We start from the raw sequence: 16,899 nt of genomic DNA, 5'->3' as shown, positions 1-16,899 counted from the left end.
ATTCCAAATTATGATACCAGGCCTGTCTAAAATGCCTCAGCGTGTTTAAAAGCCTCAATTTTTTTTTCAAATGAACATCAAATGAAATTCAAATGTCACTATTTACACACATAAGAGAATCTCAGGAAACGTGGGTGAGATCCCTATTGATAGGATCTCTTGCACCTTAAATCTTTAATGATTTTATCTTAAGTTACCATTTTCATCCTGTCTGGAAAGCAACCTTCTTAGCAAACACTCACACTTACATAGACAAAACCTTCACCGCAATGATGTCCTGTCGCAATTCCAGGCATTTGGTGGAGTTGTATTCCAACGGCCCTTCATAAAACTCGAAATACCTGAGGAAGAATAAGGACAAAAACTATTTATAAGCCTTAGACTAGGTCACTTATCTTACAAGTCAACAGAAATGTGCTTTGAGTTGTCATTTGTGATCCCTACCCAGTGTGAGACTACAACATCTGACTCAAAGGCAGTTATTACTCCCAGCAAAACACAGACGTCATTGCTGATTGTAGAACAGCCACCCATGCCCAGCCCTTCAGAGATTCAAACGTTAATTTGAGATGTTCAAGAGGGAGCACTCAGCAATTTCTATTTGGCTAACTTAAACTAAATGAATACGTTTTCTAAGAGCATCCAAGACAACCTGCTTAGGCGATAACTGGCTATGATGTCAGGTCAGTTCATCTCTCCTGTAGGCATCATCAAGGGCCAGATGCATTTTCCAATGGGCAGCACATGATAGATGCCACTGAAAGTCAAGGGAAAAGTGCTGATCACTTATGGCACACTATTCCCATCCTTTGCCTCAACGTTCTGAGAATTAAAAATAAACATTTCCTGAATTTCTTAGCAAAGTGCTGGCAATTTCACCTCGTCTGTGTACAGTGTTGCATAGCTCAGAGCAACTGAGCTTTTCCTCACAATTTACTTTACTGGTATATTTGGAGGAGAAGAGGAACTGGGATTTTCTTCTCAAAAAGTTTGAGACAGTTTTGAGAACAAAAGAATTTGGATGTTCAGACACATCAGATCTGACAACCCTAATCCTAATTAAAATCTGACAAAAATATTTACTTTTTTGGTCTAATTCCTCCACTTCAACCATCAGACTGAAGAGATGGAGAAACAAAACACAGTGGTAGGAACTCAGTTATAGGGGTCAGACAAAGTCTAGGCTGGCCATGGAATTCCATGAGACTACTGAAATCACAAAAGTGATTTAGAGTTTAAGCAAAGCTCTGTGTCTCTTTAACTCCGTCTTTGTAAGGGTGTGTTAAAACTCAAAACCTAAGAACTGCACATATCCATACAGCAGTTATGAGCATAATGAAGAAGTACAACTGGATGACCAGGGGGAAAGAGTATTACAACAGAAGCTAAATCGAGCTATTTTGATGAATCCTTCAGAATTCACAACTCTGTAGCTACAATGTGCCCTCTGATTTTTCAATAAGAAAATTACTAGATTCCTGTAAGAGTTTTATTTAAACCATTATTAGTAATGTAATATTTTGGTGTGGTGACATTTGAAAATTAAGTCAAAGATCGTGTTTGACTGGAATTTCTGTTCAGTTGCCAATATAACACCCTTTGAGATGTTCAAGAGGGAATAGAGAAGTAGGAAAACAGAATCACAGAATCTCAGAACTGCAGGGTCTGGAAGGGATCTCTAGAGATCATCAAGTCCAACCCCACTGCAAAGCAGGCCTCCGACATCAGGCAGCACAGGTAGGCGTCCAGGTGGGTCTTGAATATCTCCAGAGAAGGAGAATCCACAACCTCCCAGGGCAGCCTGTTCCAGTGCTCTGTCACCCTCACTTTGAAGAAGTTCCTTTGCACATTGGTGTGGAACTTCCTATGCTCAAGTTTATGGCCATTTCCCCTTGTCCTGTCCCTACAGACCGTTGAAAAGAGGTTGGCCATGTCTCTCTTATACCCACACTTAAGAAAAAAAAGAAAGAAATCTTGTTATTTTAGTGGTTCTTTCTTCTGGTGAGCAGCAAACTCTTGGGGGACCCAAATGTTGGCCTCTTCTTGAGAAGTGCAGAGTGCTCTCACTGCCCAGGCAATCTGCTGGAAGAGAGCATGCCCAAAAACCATCACCAGCAATCTCCACAAGGGCCTCCTAACACCAGAAGTATCTCAAGGCATTCTGAATTCTGCATTTTAAGTAAATCCAGAAATTGACTTGATATAGCTAGGAAGAGAGAAACCCACAAAAGGGGGGAAAGGGATTATGGTCTGTGATTGGAGAAAGCCCAAAGCCTTTCACAGAAACCTGCCACCAACTGTGGACGTCTCTAACTTGTCAAAAACTATTTGAAGAGTGTCCTTCAACCCTTCCAGAGGTTTTCACCACTTCAGCTTTGCCCAGTCCCAAACCAATCACTGTGAATCAGTGAAGGACAGAAACCTTGAGACCAAGAGGAAGGAACCCATGCTGAGAAATGGCAGGAGATGAACACCAAAAATTCTTCATAAGGAAATAAACTGATTACTGCAAAGAACTGTAGAATCATAGAATCACCAAGGTTGGAAAAGACCTCCAAGACCATCTAGTCCAACTGTCCACCTACCACCAATATTTCCCCACTAAACCAAGTACTACATCTACATGGTTCTTGAAGACCTCCAGGGATGGTGAAAGAAATACAGTAGCCCAGCAATCTTTTAAAAATGTGACTATGTTGAAGTATGCTCGTTTACTTTTCAATGCAACAAATACATTTTTATGAGTTCTGCAGAGGAAATAATGAATTTGAAGTGCTTCATCACTAGTGATTAATCTGGGAAAAGACTTCTTCAGCCCGCAGAAGGAAGATGGAAGTCATCAACAGGACTGGTCTCTCACCAAAGCCCCAGGGCTCTCTTTCTGACTCAATTATCCACCTGGACATTCAGCCCTCATTGAAGAGCAGATGAAATCCATTGCGCTGTTACATCTCCCGTGTGCTTGTGGAGCTGGAACTGAGCAACTTGTCTATTATGAAAGTTGCTCCAGCTGAAACTCATTGAAGAACTCATCTCATTGGGCATGGCCAGAGCTCTGTGTTGATGAACTCCAGATAAATTTCCAAAGCTGACTTCATAGGACTTCAGCTCAAATGTCAAACAGCAAGTTATCACATGGGAAAGCTGGCTGCAACGCACGGCACAGCAGAGAAAGATGTCATTTTATGAAAGAGATGAAATTTCCTGCATACCAGAAACTCTTGGTCACTGCTTGTTTACCCAGTCCACAAACCAAAAAGAGAAGAAAAAGGATGTGTTACTGAGAGGTAGAGGAGCAAGGAGGAAAGGATTGCACACAAAAAAAACCCACTTCTGGTTCTTAAAGGAAACCCATGAAGCAGAAATGCATTTGCAACAGTTATTCCATCAGCTTACAGCTCAGAAAAGCACAGGGCTGTCCTGCAAGACACCTCTTCCAGTATTTCATCTCCCTCAGTTTCCAGCAGTCACTGGGAGTGTCGAATTCATGGTCTGCAATTCAGGTAGCAAATGCTAATGACTCTACAACAGCATTTTGATTTGTGCTGTTGATTAGTGACAAGTGATACTCCTGGCTATGGCACTGTGAAACAGGGCTGCATTTCAGCTCTATGGGAGTGACAGGCATATTTTACACTCATAGAACAGAGTTTACATGTCACCCTGGTGTCTCCTTTCCGTGCACTGCTTTCCCCTCCCTTGCTGAAATCTGAGTAACATGGATTCTTCCAGAATTAAATCCTGTTCCTTAACACCAAAAGCACTGGGAGAGGACTCTTTCTAAGCTCCTCACTACTGAATGCCTGGAAATGAGATGCTACTTGCTCTGGCATTCTTCTGCTTTGCCTAAACAAGGCTTTCTTCTTTCCTAACCTTCAAGTCTCTCACTGCAACCTCACTTGCAGCTGAGCAGCCCACTGAGCGGGCAACTGAGAGACAGATGTGACTCCCAACAATATGAGCTCATGCTTGGGTCTTTGGCCATCTGCACCTGGGCTGCTCCTGCTTTGACTGGAAGTCAGTTTTGCTTCATCACGCTGCATGAATTAAACAGACTGAGACATGTCTTCAAGTGACATATGGATCAAGGCGCTGATTCTTCTGATATAGTGCACAAAGGTTTTAAAATATAATTGAATGTCACTGTCGGGCATGTTTTAAACAAGACCATTTTCTCCTGCAAAAACCTCATTCCCATTTTGCTCATTCCCACAGGGATGGTTCTGGTCTGCTCATAGTGAGGCTGCAAGAGAGTAGAGCATTGTGTGAAGGTTTCCACCTGTCCTTGCAGGAAAAACAAAGATCTTTCCAAAAATGCACATTGTCCAGAGACTAAGAAATGAGAACAAATGAATGAAGCCCTGTAGGTTTCTGCTAAACACTTGCTAAGAGAAATGTCCAATCTGCAGTGTCTGCACTGATCAGTATGGGCAGATCTGTGTCTAACTCAAGTCTAGACTCACCTTGCCCACTCCAGAACCATACAAGTTGGCCAGAGCACCACTCTCAAAGCATATGGGGACTTGCATCCATTCAGCAGGGCTAGTATGGATCCTCAAACCTTTTTAGGAAAGGTCTGGCTGAGGTGGAGTGCACCATAGCTACAGGGGCTCTGGGAAAATCCATGCAGAGCAACATAGGTGCTGACTTCAACAGAGAACTTATTGTGAGTGAGGGACCAAACCTTGCCAGACTGTGCCTCCATTACTATTTCTATGTGACTTATCCAATACAGCTGTACTGGAGCAGCTGTGTCACCTTCAGTACGATTTATTGGAGAGGAAATGGCATTTTGCAGGAAACTTCGTTGTTTCTTTTCTTTCATTATCTCCATATCAAAACAACATCGGCATCTGACAAGCAGAAGTGGGATATGTCAGGGAGCCCTGTTTTAGCAGTGCCACTTCTGAACTCTCCAATTTTTAATAAACTGCTGTTTGGCTGTTTTAATCAATCTCATTCCTATCGCTTTGATTAAAACAAGCCACCGATGCTATTAGTCATAGGGCCACCTGGGAGGCATAACAAAACACAAGTCAACACTTATACATCAATTATATCTCAAAAACTCATCTTAGGTTATTGTTTCAAGCAGTGCATTTTTTTTCCCCTTCTGGTTCTCAAGATTCTAGTTCAGCACTGTGAATTAAGGAATCTCCTCAACTGCTCTCCTGGTCTGTGAGGCTTCATGGCTCACACTCATCTTGTAAGACGTGTATCTGATGAATCCAACTGACTGCACCTTCTGTTTTGTAGCCACTGGGCACAAAGTTTCATATTTGCCGTACTGGAAAATTCAGTGTATAAACCAGTGGGCCTAAAAGCATACAGCTCACCTCCTCCTTCACCCATCAGACTTCTGTGGTCTCACTACCAATGTTCTGCACTGAATGCATCTTCAGCTCATACAGACTGAAGGTGGCAGAGATCACAGAATTCATCCAGTGGGCCAGATGTATCGTCACACCAGTAAAGCAGCTTAATCTTAGCAGCAACAAGTGCTGTAAGGATGAAAGTTCACAGTCCCATTAAGTTGCAAAACATATTCAGGTTGGATGTTAGGAATAATTTCCTCCCAGAAAGAATGGTGATACATTGGCATAATCTGCCCAATGAAGTGGTAGAGTCCCCATCTCTGGAGGTGTTCAGGAACCATGGAAGTGAGGCACCTGGGGACATGGTCAGTGGACATACTGGGCTGGGTTGGTCTTGGGCTTGGGGATCTTAGCAGTCTTTTCCAACTTTAATGATTCTGTGATTCTATGTTTTTTTCTAGAAGATCTGCAGCAATGTAATATGAATGGAAACGAACCTTCTGGTGCTCAAAAAGCCCCAGCAAATACATAACTCTGTGGGAAATCTACCCACAGCAATATTAGCTAATACAAAAGGATCCAGACTCACTGCACCACACACTGACGCAAATTCATGAGATCACTTTTTATCTCCTGGGAATGGTTCTATGCAGCCTTTAGAAGTGTTCTAAATGCCCTGGGATGAAAAGCCTTGTTGGTTAGCCTCGTTACTGTGGGACAGTAGAGCTGCCCGCAACTGAAGTAGGGCTTATTTTGGAATTCCAACTGAAAGCTACACTTTGCTTCATACATTAGTTAATATCTGAATGAGCTCCCACTAAAATCAGACAACATAATGTTCTTCACTTCTGTGCTATTCGATCCTTCTTGTGCAATCAGTCTTCACTATTCGTTGGTTTTGACATGGCCACTACTCTTATGAAGTCTGGCTGTCTTGTAACGCTTTGGAATTTCTTTATTTGCATCTAATAAATCCCTTACAGAATGGATAATGAGTTATTAATGTCTTAGCACTATATATTAAATTACACCATTAAAAGATAGAGTAGTTACAAAACACACATGGATCAATGCCAGGCATGTATGAATATGCATATACGCATTAAATACACGAATGATAGAAGCTAATGAAACTAGTATCTATTTCAATTACTACTTTTAAACACCAAACCTTCTACAAATAAGGAGCTAATAACGCACAGTGAAGTGCAGAGCCATGCAGTGAGAGGTATTTACTGTGAGCATGCTGACATGTAATTAGTTTTGTACTCTTTAGACATCTCTCTGGAGATCCATAAATATATACAAGTAAAATCAGGCTGGGAAAATTCAGTCTGCAAGTTTTCTTTCTGGTAGAAAGAATTATTCATTAGAGGAAGGCTTGCTTTCAGATGATACCAACAGTTTGATGTTGGGTGTTACATTAGGACTCTCAGGGGGTGTCTAGTGGTAACACAGTAAGAAAGGTGATCAAAGGTAAACAGCAAACAGCTGATGACACAACTCTGCAGTTATTCACCACGCAGCCTCACCTCCACATCTTCATAGCTCTATTTTACTTTTCTGTATGCTTCACTCTCAGACAGTAGACAAATGAGTAATGTCTGTAATGCATTTACGCACAATGCATGTCACAGCCAGACCTACCCCTAACTTGAAATCTCATCTTTCATCTCCACACTTACTAACATTATACTGACTTTGAAATTTGCATATGTCTATTGATATTAGCTGCATAAAATCATAGAATCACAGAACCATTTGAGTTGGAAGAGACCTTTAAAGGCCACCTGTTCCAAATCCCCTGCAACGAGCAGGGAAATTTACACCTAACTTATGCAATTAGATCCTGTTCATACAAAAAAACATTCATCCTGAACCTCCTCCTTGTTGAAAGGGCTAAAGAGATTGAGAATAACACTGTGGTTCAGTGTCATCCAATATCATTTGCAACTTGCAAGGGTTTTGGTTCTCCATCCTGCATGCAGTGACAGTTCAATTGTCTGTGCCAAGGGCACCTAGAGGGGGAAATCTATATTTACTAATTCTCTTCTGTCTTCAGGAAGATATCTGCCTTTGTGCCACATTCAGTTTTCTTTTATGCCAAGTGCCTCGATCGAAGACTTTGAACATACAGACTGTAGATGCACTCACTAAAAATGCAACAAAAGTAGAGACAGCCAGATGGATCCATACATAAATACAGAAAGAGTGAACCATTTTTCTCTGGTTCTGAGCTAAAAGCTGCAGAGGGCCTTTCCACAGTGCTTCCTTAATGAGTGGCAGCGGCATGGATATGGATCCCATTACAAGAAAGAGCCATACAGGAACTGCAGCACTGCTGTAGTTTGGTGAGATGGGTGATTTTTGGCAGCTCAGGCACCGTACTTCCGCTGGCTGTTGAAATGCTATCAGCTGCACAGCTGCAGTGGAGAGTGGTTACCAAAATATACTGCGATGATATTTCACACACAGTACCTAATTTAGGCAGGGAGAATTTTATTTCTGTAGTTACTTAATGCAAGCTTCTTCTAATTATTTTTTTTTTCCTTTAACTTAAAGTGTTTCTAAAGTTTCCCTGCTATTTATTCAACCTTCATACTACACAAGAGTCAGGTTATCTAATTTCTTCGAGTCCACAGGAACTGCAAGGACTATGCACTGAAAGGTCCTTTCTTAAGGACCCACAGCAAGGTTTCACCTTGAGTGGAACCACAGTGAACCTATCCCCAGCTCACACAGACTGCAGGTGGCAGAGGACACCATAAGACAACCAGTGGGCCAGATGAATCATCATACCTTTGTTATTAAATACATGAATGTAAATATACGTCATGCACTGAACAATATTTTCATTCATTTCATTCATTCAGCTTTGCTCCTCGAGGTAAAAGTGCCGGAGTTTGTCCTGTACAAAAGCTGAGAACTAGACAGCCTTCTTTTACAGGAGAGGGCCCTTTCCTATGACTAATATTCTAAGAATCAGCCCCATGCCTGCACCAATTTTTGCAGAGTGACAGCCATAGAACTCCCTGCTACAACTGCAGTTTCTTACCTACGCACACAGCCTTTCATGGCTCTTTATATACATGTCAGTCTGAAGAATCCTACTATAAATTAATAAATGTGCAACAGCCAACAGCGCATCAGCACTTATAAATCATCTTCAGAATGGTAAGTATAAAGGAAATACTGTGGTCTTGCCTTGACAGAACATTTTTCGCCTATGAGGCACTGGAATGATTTCAAGTTAAACTATGTTTTCTTAGAAAGAGTATTCTACTATAAAGAAAAGCTATTGGCCAGATTTTCTATCAGCGCTGGGACATTCCACTTCCCAGTCAAGTACACTTTCCCATACTTCCCTGTATATTGACAAATGGCCATGGTGGGGTTATAGGAAAAGGAGAGGCCAGGACACAAATGTCACCATTCTGCACATCACAAGGGTGATTACGGCATATTCCAAACGGCCCCAATGCCTTGGTGGGCCAGCACAGCACCCCCAGCATCTTCTGTGATGTGTGAACAGCATCAAGCAGCCAAAACAAACTGTAAATCTGTTCACACAGCCTGTGCTCACACTCGTCGTTCATACACAGAGCGAGAGATGTCTGCAGTCATCCCCTCCGGGGTCAGTACCTGGTGCCTGTGTCACTGCCACTCTTCACTGCTCCGTCATCCGTGAAATTAAAGGTGCCGGTCCAATTGGCCAATTCCTCTCCATTCTGCCAGCTAAACTGCAGCCCTCTAGCAAGAAAACGAGGCAGTTGGTATTTGATACCATTCATTAGGTTAACTCTATCAGCACGAGTTTTCCCGTCCTTTTTCATAAGACAGAAATGTGACTATGACACAAACATCGTCAAAAACAATAAAAGGATACCAAGAGCCACAATTCATTATCTTTGCAATCCATTAATTTTCACTTCCCATAGATTCTACAAGCCCTCATCTGAAAACACCACCAGTCACCTCAACCAGCAAACTGGAGGGCCAGTGGTCAGAACAACACATGGATGCAAGAAGCACTGTGGAAATTTCAGTCCCCCAGTACAAAAAGCAGGAGACTGATGTGGAGAACTCAAAGGCCAAAGAAATAAACCATCCAAACTTCAACTTCACATCTACTGTAGCTGTTACATGTGGTGGGCATTGGGTCCTTCCTCTGATCTGTTGGCCATGCCACCGAAGGATTTATCATTGTTTGCAATAGTTGATGAGTTCTCTAAGTCACACCGTATTGCTGCTTCTCCCTTCTGGGAAGATGATATGTTTTAAGTAAATCCAAATCACAATCATCACAACTCCCCATTTTCCGAACTTTCACAAATTCACAGCAAGTCCTATGATGCCTGCATTCCTCAGATCTCAGCAGGGGCTGGAACTGGATGGGCTTTAAGGTTGCACCCAACCTAACCATTCTGGGATTCTGTGACTCTATAAATCTATTCTGTGATCCAGGGAACTCCAGCTATAGTTTGGTAGAAATCTAACACGTTTTTAAAAGTTGGGTCTGAAGAAACATTTGACAACAGTAACCAAATCCTTCCCCATAGCTCAGAAGTCAACGAACTGTTATTTTTAATCTTCTCCATTTTAACTGAATTTCATGATTTCAGAGGGCTGGCAGCTGCACTGTGAACATTTGGTGCTGCCAGTACTGCAAGTTAACTTCCTGGCAGGGCTGCACAGGAAGAAATCTGCCAGCCTGCTTTGCCCAAAAGAAAGGGCATCCAGGACCCCGCTGGGCTTCCTGGTCAACGGGGTGGTCACAAGGACTCTCAAATCCCATCCATCCCTCAGTCTGACTGGCAGCAGTTATCAGCACTGGATGGTAAAGACAGACAATGGGCATTAAAAAAGGAATTCTGAAGGAGGTAGGGAGTGGTCTGAACTGAAGAAAGAGATGGCATCCTGAACTACCCCTCCACTTGGAAAAACACATTCAAGGGTGTGTGCATTATACCATAATTCCAACAGGTAATGCAGTGCTATCACTCATCAGGGAGTCCTACGCCTCCAAAATTGCTCTTAGTTTTCATCAGCTGAGGTTGCCCAAGGTGATGACTTCTACAAAGAAGATGGTGTGAAAAAATATCCATGAGAAAATTCTCACTTTTACTAAGACACCTTCACTTCAGGCTTGTTGAAATAACACTTGAGATGCTCTCCCATGCACCACAGTCTAACACATTATGACATTTATGACTCTGTTGGAAAAGTGTTTCATTTCAGTGTAAATGTCCTTGAAAAAGACACAAAACTGTATGCCCTTAAAAATAGGTTTCAAGTGGGGATCTGCCCCTAAAGCAAAATAAATGCTAAAACCACTCTCCAATCCCTCCTCTCATCAGGACTTTCTGGAAACGCTGTGTCCTGCAGCTGAGGCTCAAAGTTTACAGGAGGACACAAGCATTTTGGGTAAGATCCAGCAGGAGATCAGGAAGACTAACACTGAGGAACGGTAGATATGTCTTGTGAAGAGCAGCTTAAAATACTTAGCTTTGAAATGGTAGAACGGGATCTAACTGAAGTACAGAAATATCTGATGCGGGCAGAGGGTCTGGGCACGATGTTTCCTCCTCTAGATGGTAAGGACACAACACGAGGTGGTGAGCTGAGACTGGGGGCAGGAGCAAGTCAACTGTCTGACCTTCTGTCTGACTTTGTCAAGATAAGAGCAGTGGACTACACGGTGCTCTTCTTCAATAAACAAGTTCTACAGAGCTTGACACCACATGAACTTACCTATACATAAACCACAGCTCATAGGACTGTGCCTCACTGCAAGCCTGAGATTAAGGTAATGTACAGCATTTTCTGGAGTGATGATAAACCTATTCCCTCTAGTAAGAAAAGCTCCCACAAATAATGGCTTGTAGTATTAAGACTGAGTAGGATGAGACATTTAATAACACTGACCTGAATTAATTCTGTTCCTAACAAGATTACTGCAAGTTTTGCCATTGATTTCAATCAATCAGCCTTGAGTCGAGAGATTGCAATTTTGAAAGTGTAATATTTTCTGATCCTCTTGTTTGTTTTTTTAAGGGTTCATAAACTCTGTCTGTCCAAATCTGCAAACAGACTGAGAAAACAGACCAGAGTGATAACTGCTCCAACAATATATTCAGTTGGCATATTATGGTAGCTAAATTCACTCTCAGCAGTAACTACACCTTAACAGGTAGATAAAGAAGGGGTAAATTAAACTTCGAGTCAGAATTGCAAGAGCAAAGTACATGCGGGACGGAAACACAGAAAAGGCAGATAAAAAAGAAGCAGGACAAAAAAAGAGGGTAAAGAAAGATTAAAAGAAGGGGAGGAAAGCAGAAGAAATTATGCAGAGGTTCCCTTTGTAATTTAGACAGTTTATATCAAAGATTTAAAAAAAAAAAAGAGAGCCTGGGATCATTCCTAATGACTACCAGTGATGGAAATACCATTTGCTCAATGTGCCCTCATGTCATTTCCTTCTAAAATTAGCACATTTTCCCAACACGTGAGGCTGATGATGACAAGGGAAGACCTTATAAATGACATAATGACCAGAAACACTGATAGTGTTCTGTGCACTCATTGTAAGTAAATGTCTTATCAAGGAAGTTCTGCTGCGGGCAGATTGAGTGCTGGTTGATGGACATCATTAAAAACAGGACATGCCCCTGATATATGTGAGAATGAGCAGCCTGGACCCTGTGATGAATGAATTCAAATTGGACATCTAAGCAATACAGACCTTGAATTTCAGGTAAATGTCACAGCAACACTTTGATCCTAATTGTTAACTGCAAATGTTGAATCAGTATGTGGTCAAATAAACACTGCTGTAACATAAGAACAGAGGGAGAGGGCGAAAAAGAGCAGGAAAATTAACGGAGCAGCAGTAATTGTGAAGGGCTGTCAAGACCGGCTGTGGAAGCAGCAGGGAGTAAAGCACAAACCCGCTGCCATCATCCAAACAAGAAACAGCTCCTGCACAGCAGATGTTTGGAGAACAGAGCAATGGTTTCCCCATCTCATAATCCTTGTGCCCTTGAGAGGAGGAATTGAAGACTGTAGTGTTAAATGATCGTGCTGCTCTCTTTGAAAATGGAAAGTGATCCCCCCAGACTATTAACGGGGATGTCATAGGGGTATAGCAAAGTCAGACTGTTAATCACATCGAGATCCAGTTCCTTCTTTCCTGCAAAACAGGGAAAATATGACTCACTGTGTCCACAGGGTGGATGGAAAATAAAACAAAACCAGTGGTATGCGCAAATGACCTGCAGATTAGAGTGATTGAAAACAGTCACTAAAATGAATCAGACCTAGATTTGGTCACTGAAGACAATTACATTCAATGACGACAAGTGAAAGGCAAAGACTTATTTCAATGGTTTATTAAAACTCACACCTGCATTCAGTGGAAGTAGATTTGAATCTGACTAGTCAAGCTTAGAGAATTTCTTATTTCTCCAGTAAAATGAGGAAAAAGTGCTCATATATCTACTCACTGCACTACAAGAGAGCAATATGAAATAATATGAATAATGTGAAATAATACAGACCTCGTGATCCCATATCCATTTGGCTACATCACACATTGGCCCATACTGTGCTAAGTGAGGGACGAGCTTGGCTTTACATGCTGGAGGGAAATAATAGTTACAGAGTGGTGGAGGAGTATATTTTGACTAGCACAAAGAGCAAAATTGGAAACATAGGTGGGAAGCTTCTGGATTATAACCACTATTATACAGGGAAAAAAAAGGTTTTGTTTCATATAGCACATATCATGCTTTTCAGATAAATTTTATATCAGATATTCACATGTGACTTCTCAAAAGACTGATTTAAAATTACTTCCCAAGAAAGATAAAAGAAGTTAAACATTCCTTTTCCGTAGCTGGAAGATAAATATCCAAGGAGATACAGAAAATAGGCATTTTGTAATAAGTATTCATAATCAAAATATTATTTGTAATCATCAGGGGAAGCACAACACCCATCACGGAATGAGTAGACAGTGATGCACTGAACTTATTAAGAGAAAAGACTGACCAAGTCCCAAGCTCAGAATGTATCAGGAAATCACAAATACGATAAGATGTCAGCAAATTCTGATATTGGAGATGAGAGCTCAGTGCAAAGACACCTGACACAGCATGGGTACCAAGAGAAACCTCACCACAGTGTTAGAGATCTGACTGAGCTAATTGCTATGCATCTCATGTTTCCAAGCTCATATATTTAGTACCAGGTCAAGAGTTCCTACATGGTGCTATATTCTTCAGTGTAAACACATCCCCAGAGCCCAATTGTACTGAAGATTTGGGTGGAACATGATGAGCTAAATGATTGTTAAAGTCAGTGTTTGTACTGTGTGCCAGCCACATTAGTAGGCAATACTCCTCCTGTGTGTCCAAGCGGCAGGACTCATCCTACCATTTCACAGAATCATGAATGCTGGAAAAGACCTCCAAGATCCTCAAGCTCAACCCTAACCCACCCCCCCCCCCCCCAATGTCCAGTGACCATGTCCCTAAGAGCCACATCTCCAAGGTTCTTGAACTCCTCCACAGATGAGGACTCCCCCAGTTCCCATTTGTGCGAGCCCTCCTTGCTGTTGACTGGCCAAAATTTTCATCTGGCTGAGCTTTGGATGCATTTTTCTTATGGAAAGTGCCAAAAAACTACCAATGATGGAGCTTGTTTTTAGGGTTTTCATCACAGGAACTAAAGTATAACACTAGCTAGCTAAAGGGGGCATGGAAGGACAGTGACTACCTGCAGGGCTGATGGGAATGCAAAATGGATGCGATCACTGGAGGGCAAAGATACCACAAGGAAATGAGAGGTTAAGTCAACAGTTTGCCTGAGGGAGGCACGGACTGCTGAGCAATGAGTACACTTGAATTAAAAAAACAAGGAATAAAATGAAAAAGCAATCAAGGGTAAGAATGACGCACAGTGAAAGTCAGAAAAGACAAAGCCTTGAGCAGCAATTTTGCCTGAGCGTAATTCAGCAAGCGTAAGAAGAATCAGAAAACCCTATCAGGTCAAAAATTAAAAACCAAGTGGCCATGACATCTTTAACAGTGGCCACAGAGGTGAGCAGCTGCTACGACACTACTGCTGACAGGGCCATGAGGGTCACTTTTCAGCTGGTAATGGGTCATCTGCAATCCAACACTCCAGGGCATGAAGCTTCTGCAGAGCTCCCAACACAATTCAAATGTTAGGCAAAGCAATCTCTGCTCTATGCGGCTGGTTTGTGGGGAATGGGGATCACCCGGTGGCCACTGGGAAAGGGGCAGGCATCTTTGTGACACTGCAGTGCCCCACAGCACTCAAGCGTTCAGCTGAGGAAGGAGCACGGTGTAACACATTGGGGATTATGCAATTTGAACATGCAAAATATTGGAATACCTGATTCCCATTGCTTTGAATTACTTTTATCCGAGGAATGGACAAGGACTGGCAATTGAGGGACTTGCTTGTCAAATGTTTTTACCACTTGACAGTGCAACACAATGATGCTTGCAATAAAGCAAGTCCACAGGGAGCAGGGATGAAATCCCTGCCTATTTTCTGCATCAGAGACCTCTTCCAGGGAATTTGAGAGAGGAAGCAACATGCTTCCATGCTCTAAACTAAAACTTCAGCCACACGATGGTAAGATGGGGATGCCAGCTTCCCAAGATGTGGATGCCAGCTCCCTGCTCCCCATCACGCCTTGAAATGCTCTTAAGAAGTCTCAGCTTCTCTGATCTGCTAGGCTACATCAAGTCGTTTTTAGAGGATGGCCATATCCTGTGTGTGTTTTCCATGTATACACATATTTGTCTATATCGCTTCAAGACTTTCTCATCTCCTGAAGTTTCCAGCGCTCTTCTCCTCTGAAGAAAACCAACACAACCAAGACCTGCTCCAAAAGCCTATCAAGGATTCAGCAAGACGACTCATGGTTTCGCACGTCATTCCACTGGGATAATATTTCTGGTTAGAAACAGAGGAGGCATAGAGATAATTAGATAAATGTGCATTAGATAAATGAATCATCGAGTGACCTTCAGCTTGTTTGTTGGGAGAAACATTTAAATGGAAAGAAATTTGGCCCTGATACAAAAGAGACCTGATCTTGCCTTACAGCACTCTGCAAACCACACGATCCCTTCAAGGTGTAGTCCACGTTTATTCGCTGTCCTTTATTTGCTCATCCTGTGCATATGTTATCTTTCTGAAGAGGGTAAAGAAAGGGGTAAATACATCTGGGAGCTCATTTGCAAAGGCTGAATGAAAGCTACTTCAAAAATACCAAAATGGTGGTATAAAGCTATGAGAGCCTGGTATTAATTATAAGGCACACATACACAGAATGTTTTTTTATCTCATCTGAAAGTCATAAAGCTTTCAAATAATGCATTCTGCTGCATGTGAATGTTTGCTCTTCCTTGCTGGGTGATTCTCTGCATTTTCACACATGACAGACTCTACAGTAATCATTGCTTAAAGTCCTCAATATCTTTGCAAAAGTGCTCTGATGCTACTAAAAATGTTTTTAAATGGGTAGATTCACTTCTTCAGCTGGCTCTCACTCTGTGCAGAAGTCAGGCTGCTAGAAAACCAATATTTAGTGAAAACCCTGTCAATAGAACATAGGTATCTTGCCAAGTAATATTCTGGTATTTTTCTATTGATTTCCCCCACACTACAGGTTGGAAGAGGAGAATAGGGACCATTTCAGCAGTTTATACAGAACTGGCAGTTTCCGGATGTAATCCAGGGTTACTCCCTGCTGTCCAAACAAGAGCTCACAAAAAAAAAAAGGCCAGCCCTCAGCTGAGCATCTGATTCAAAGGAAAATTCAGCCAAAAGCTGAGCTCTGGAGAGATAAGTTAATACAACAGCAAGCAGAGGCTCTGGGTTTAAGCAGAAGTCCATGGCATTTAACCTACTTTGACAGATAAATGCAGTGGGTTTTTAATCATCCCATTAATCCTAAAACAAAAATAATTACCCCAGAGATCTGTATTAAAGTCCCTTAATTATATCTCATTTCATCATCCTTTTTACTCGGGATCAGGAGCATCAGAGACCACAGCTTCCCAAAGTCATGGAGCTTAACTCTCATTCGGACTTTGGCTGTTATGGGGATGAGACACTGCCTTTCCTGAGAGCACTGCTAAAAGATGGGAAAAAGGAAAAAGAGTAAAAAAAGGTGAGCAGGATTCTGCTTTCCAATGGCACATTACAAAGCACCAGCCAAAGGAAATGAATCATAGAATCATAGAATTAGCTAGGTTGGAAAAGACCTACAAGATCATCCAGTCCAACCATCCACCTACCACCAATAACCCCACTAAACCATGTCTCTCAATGCTATATCTAAATGTTTATTGAACACCTCCAGGGACGGTGACTCAGCCACCTCCCTGGGCAGCCCATTCCAGCGCCTGACCACTCTTTCACAAAAGTATTTCCTAATGTCCAGCCTAAATCTCCCCTGGTGCAACTTGAGGCCATTCCTCCTCATCCTGTCACCAGTGACAAGAGAGAAGAGGCTGACCCCCAGCTCACTACAACCTCCCTTCAG

The 16,899-nt window shown here is 42.1% G+C and overlaps 1 protein-coding gene across 9 annotated transcripts in view; it reads right to left on the bottom strand.

Annotated features, from left to right (window-relative positions):
* Nucleotides 1-16,899, bottom strand: part of ST8SIA5 (ST8 alpha-N-acetyl-neuraminide alpha-2,8-sialyltransferase 5) — a 66,283-nt gene that overhangs the window by 13,377 nt on the left and 36,007 nt on the right. For 8 of the 9 annotated variants that reach the window (XM_021379907.1, XM_021379911.1, XM_021379904.1 and 5 more), the window contains 2 exons: nucleotides 8,958-9,065; nucleotides 249-341 (listed from right to left, as the gene is read on the bottom strand). In XM_021379907.1, coding sequence (XP_021235582.1) covers nucleotides 249-341; nucleotides 8,958-9,065 — 201 coding nt within the window. The remainder of the gene's footprint in view (nucleotides 1-248; nucleotides 342-8,957; nucleotides 9,066-16,899) is intronic. The other variant, XM_021379913.1, reaches the window with a different exon arrangement.

The sequence above is a fragment of the Numida meleagris genome, chromosome Z, assembly GCF_002078875.1.
Source record: "Numida meleagris isolate 19003 breed g44 Domestic line chromosome Z, NumMel1.0, whole genome shotgun sequence".
In the NCBI taxonomy this organism is placed as follows: Eukaryota; Metazoa; Chordata; class Aves; order Galliformes; family Numididae; genus Numida; species Numida meleagris.
Note: the sequence above shows the minus strand (reverse complement) of the source record. Positions and strands in the feature narration are given on the sequence as shown.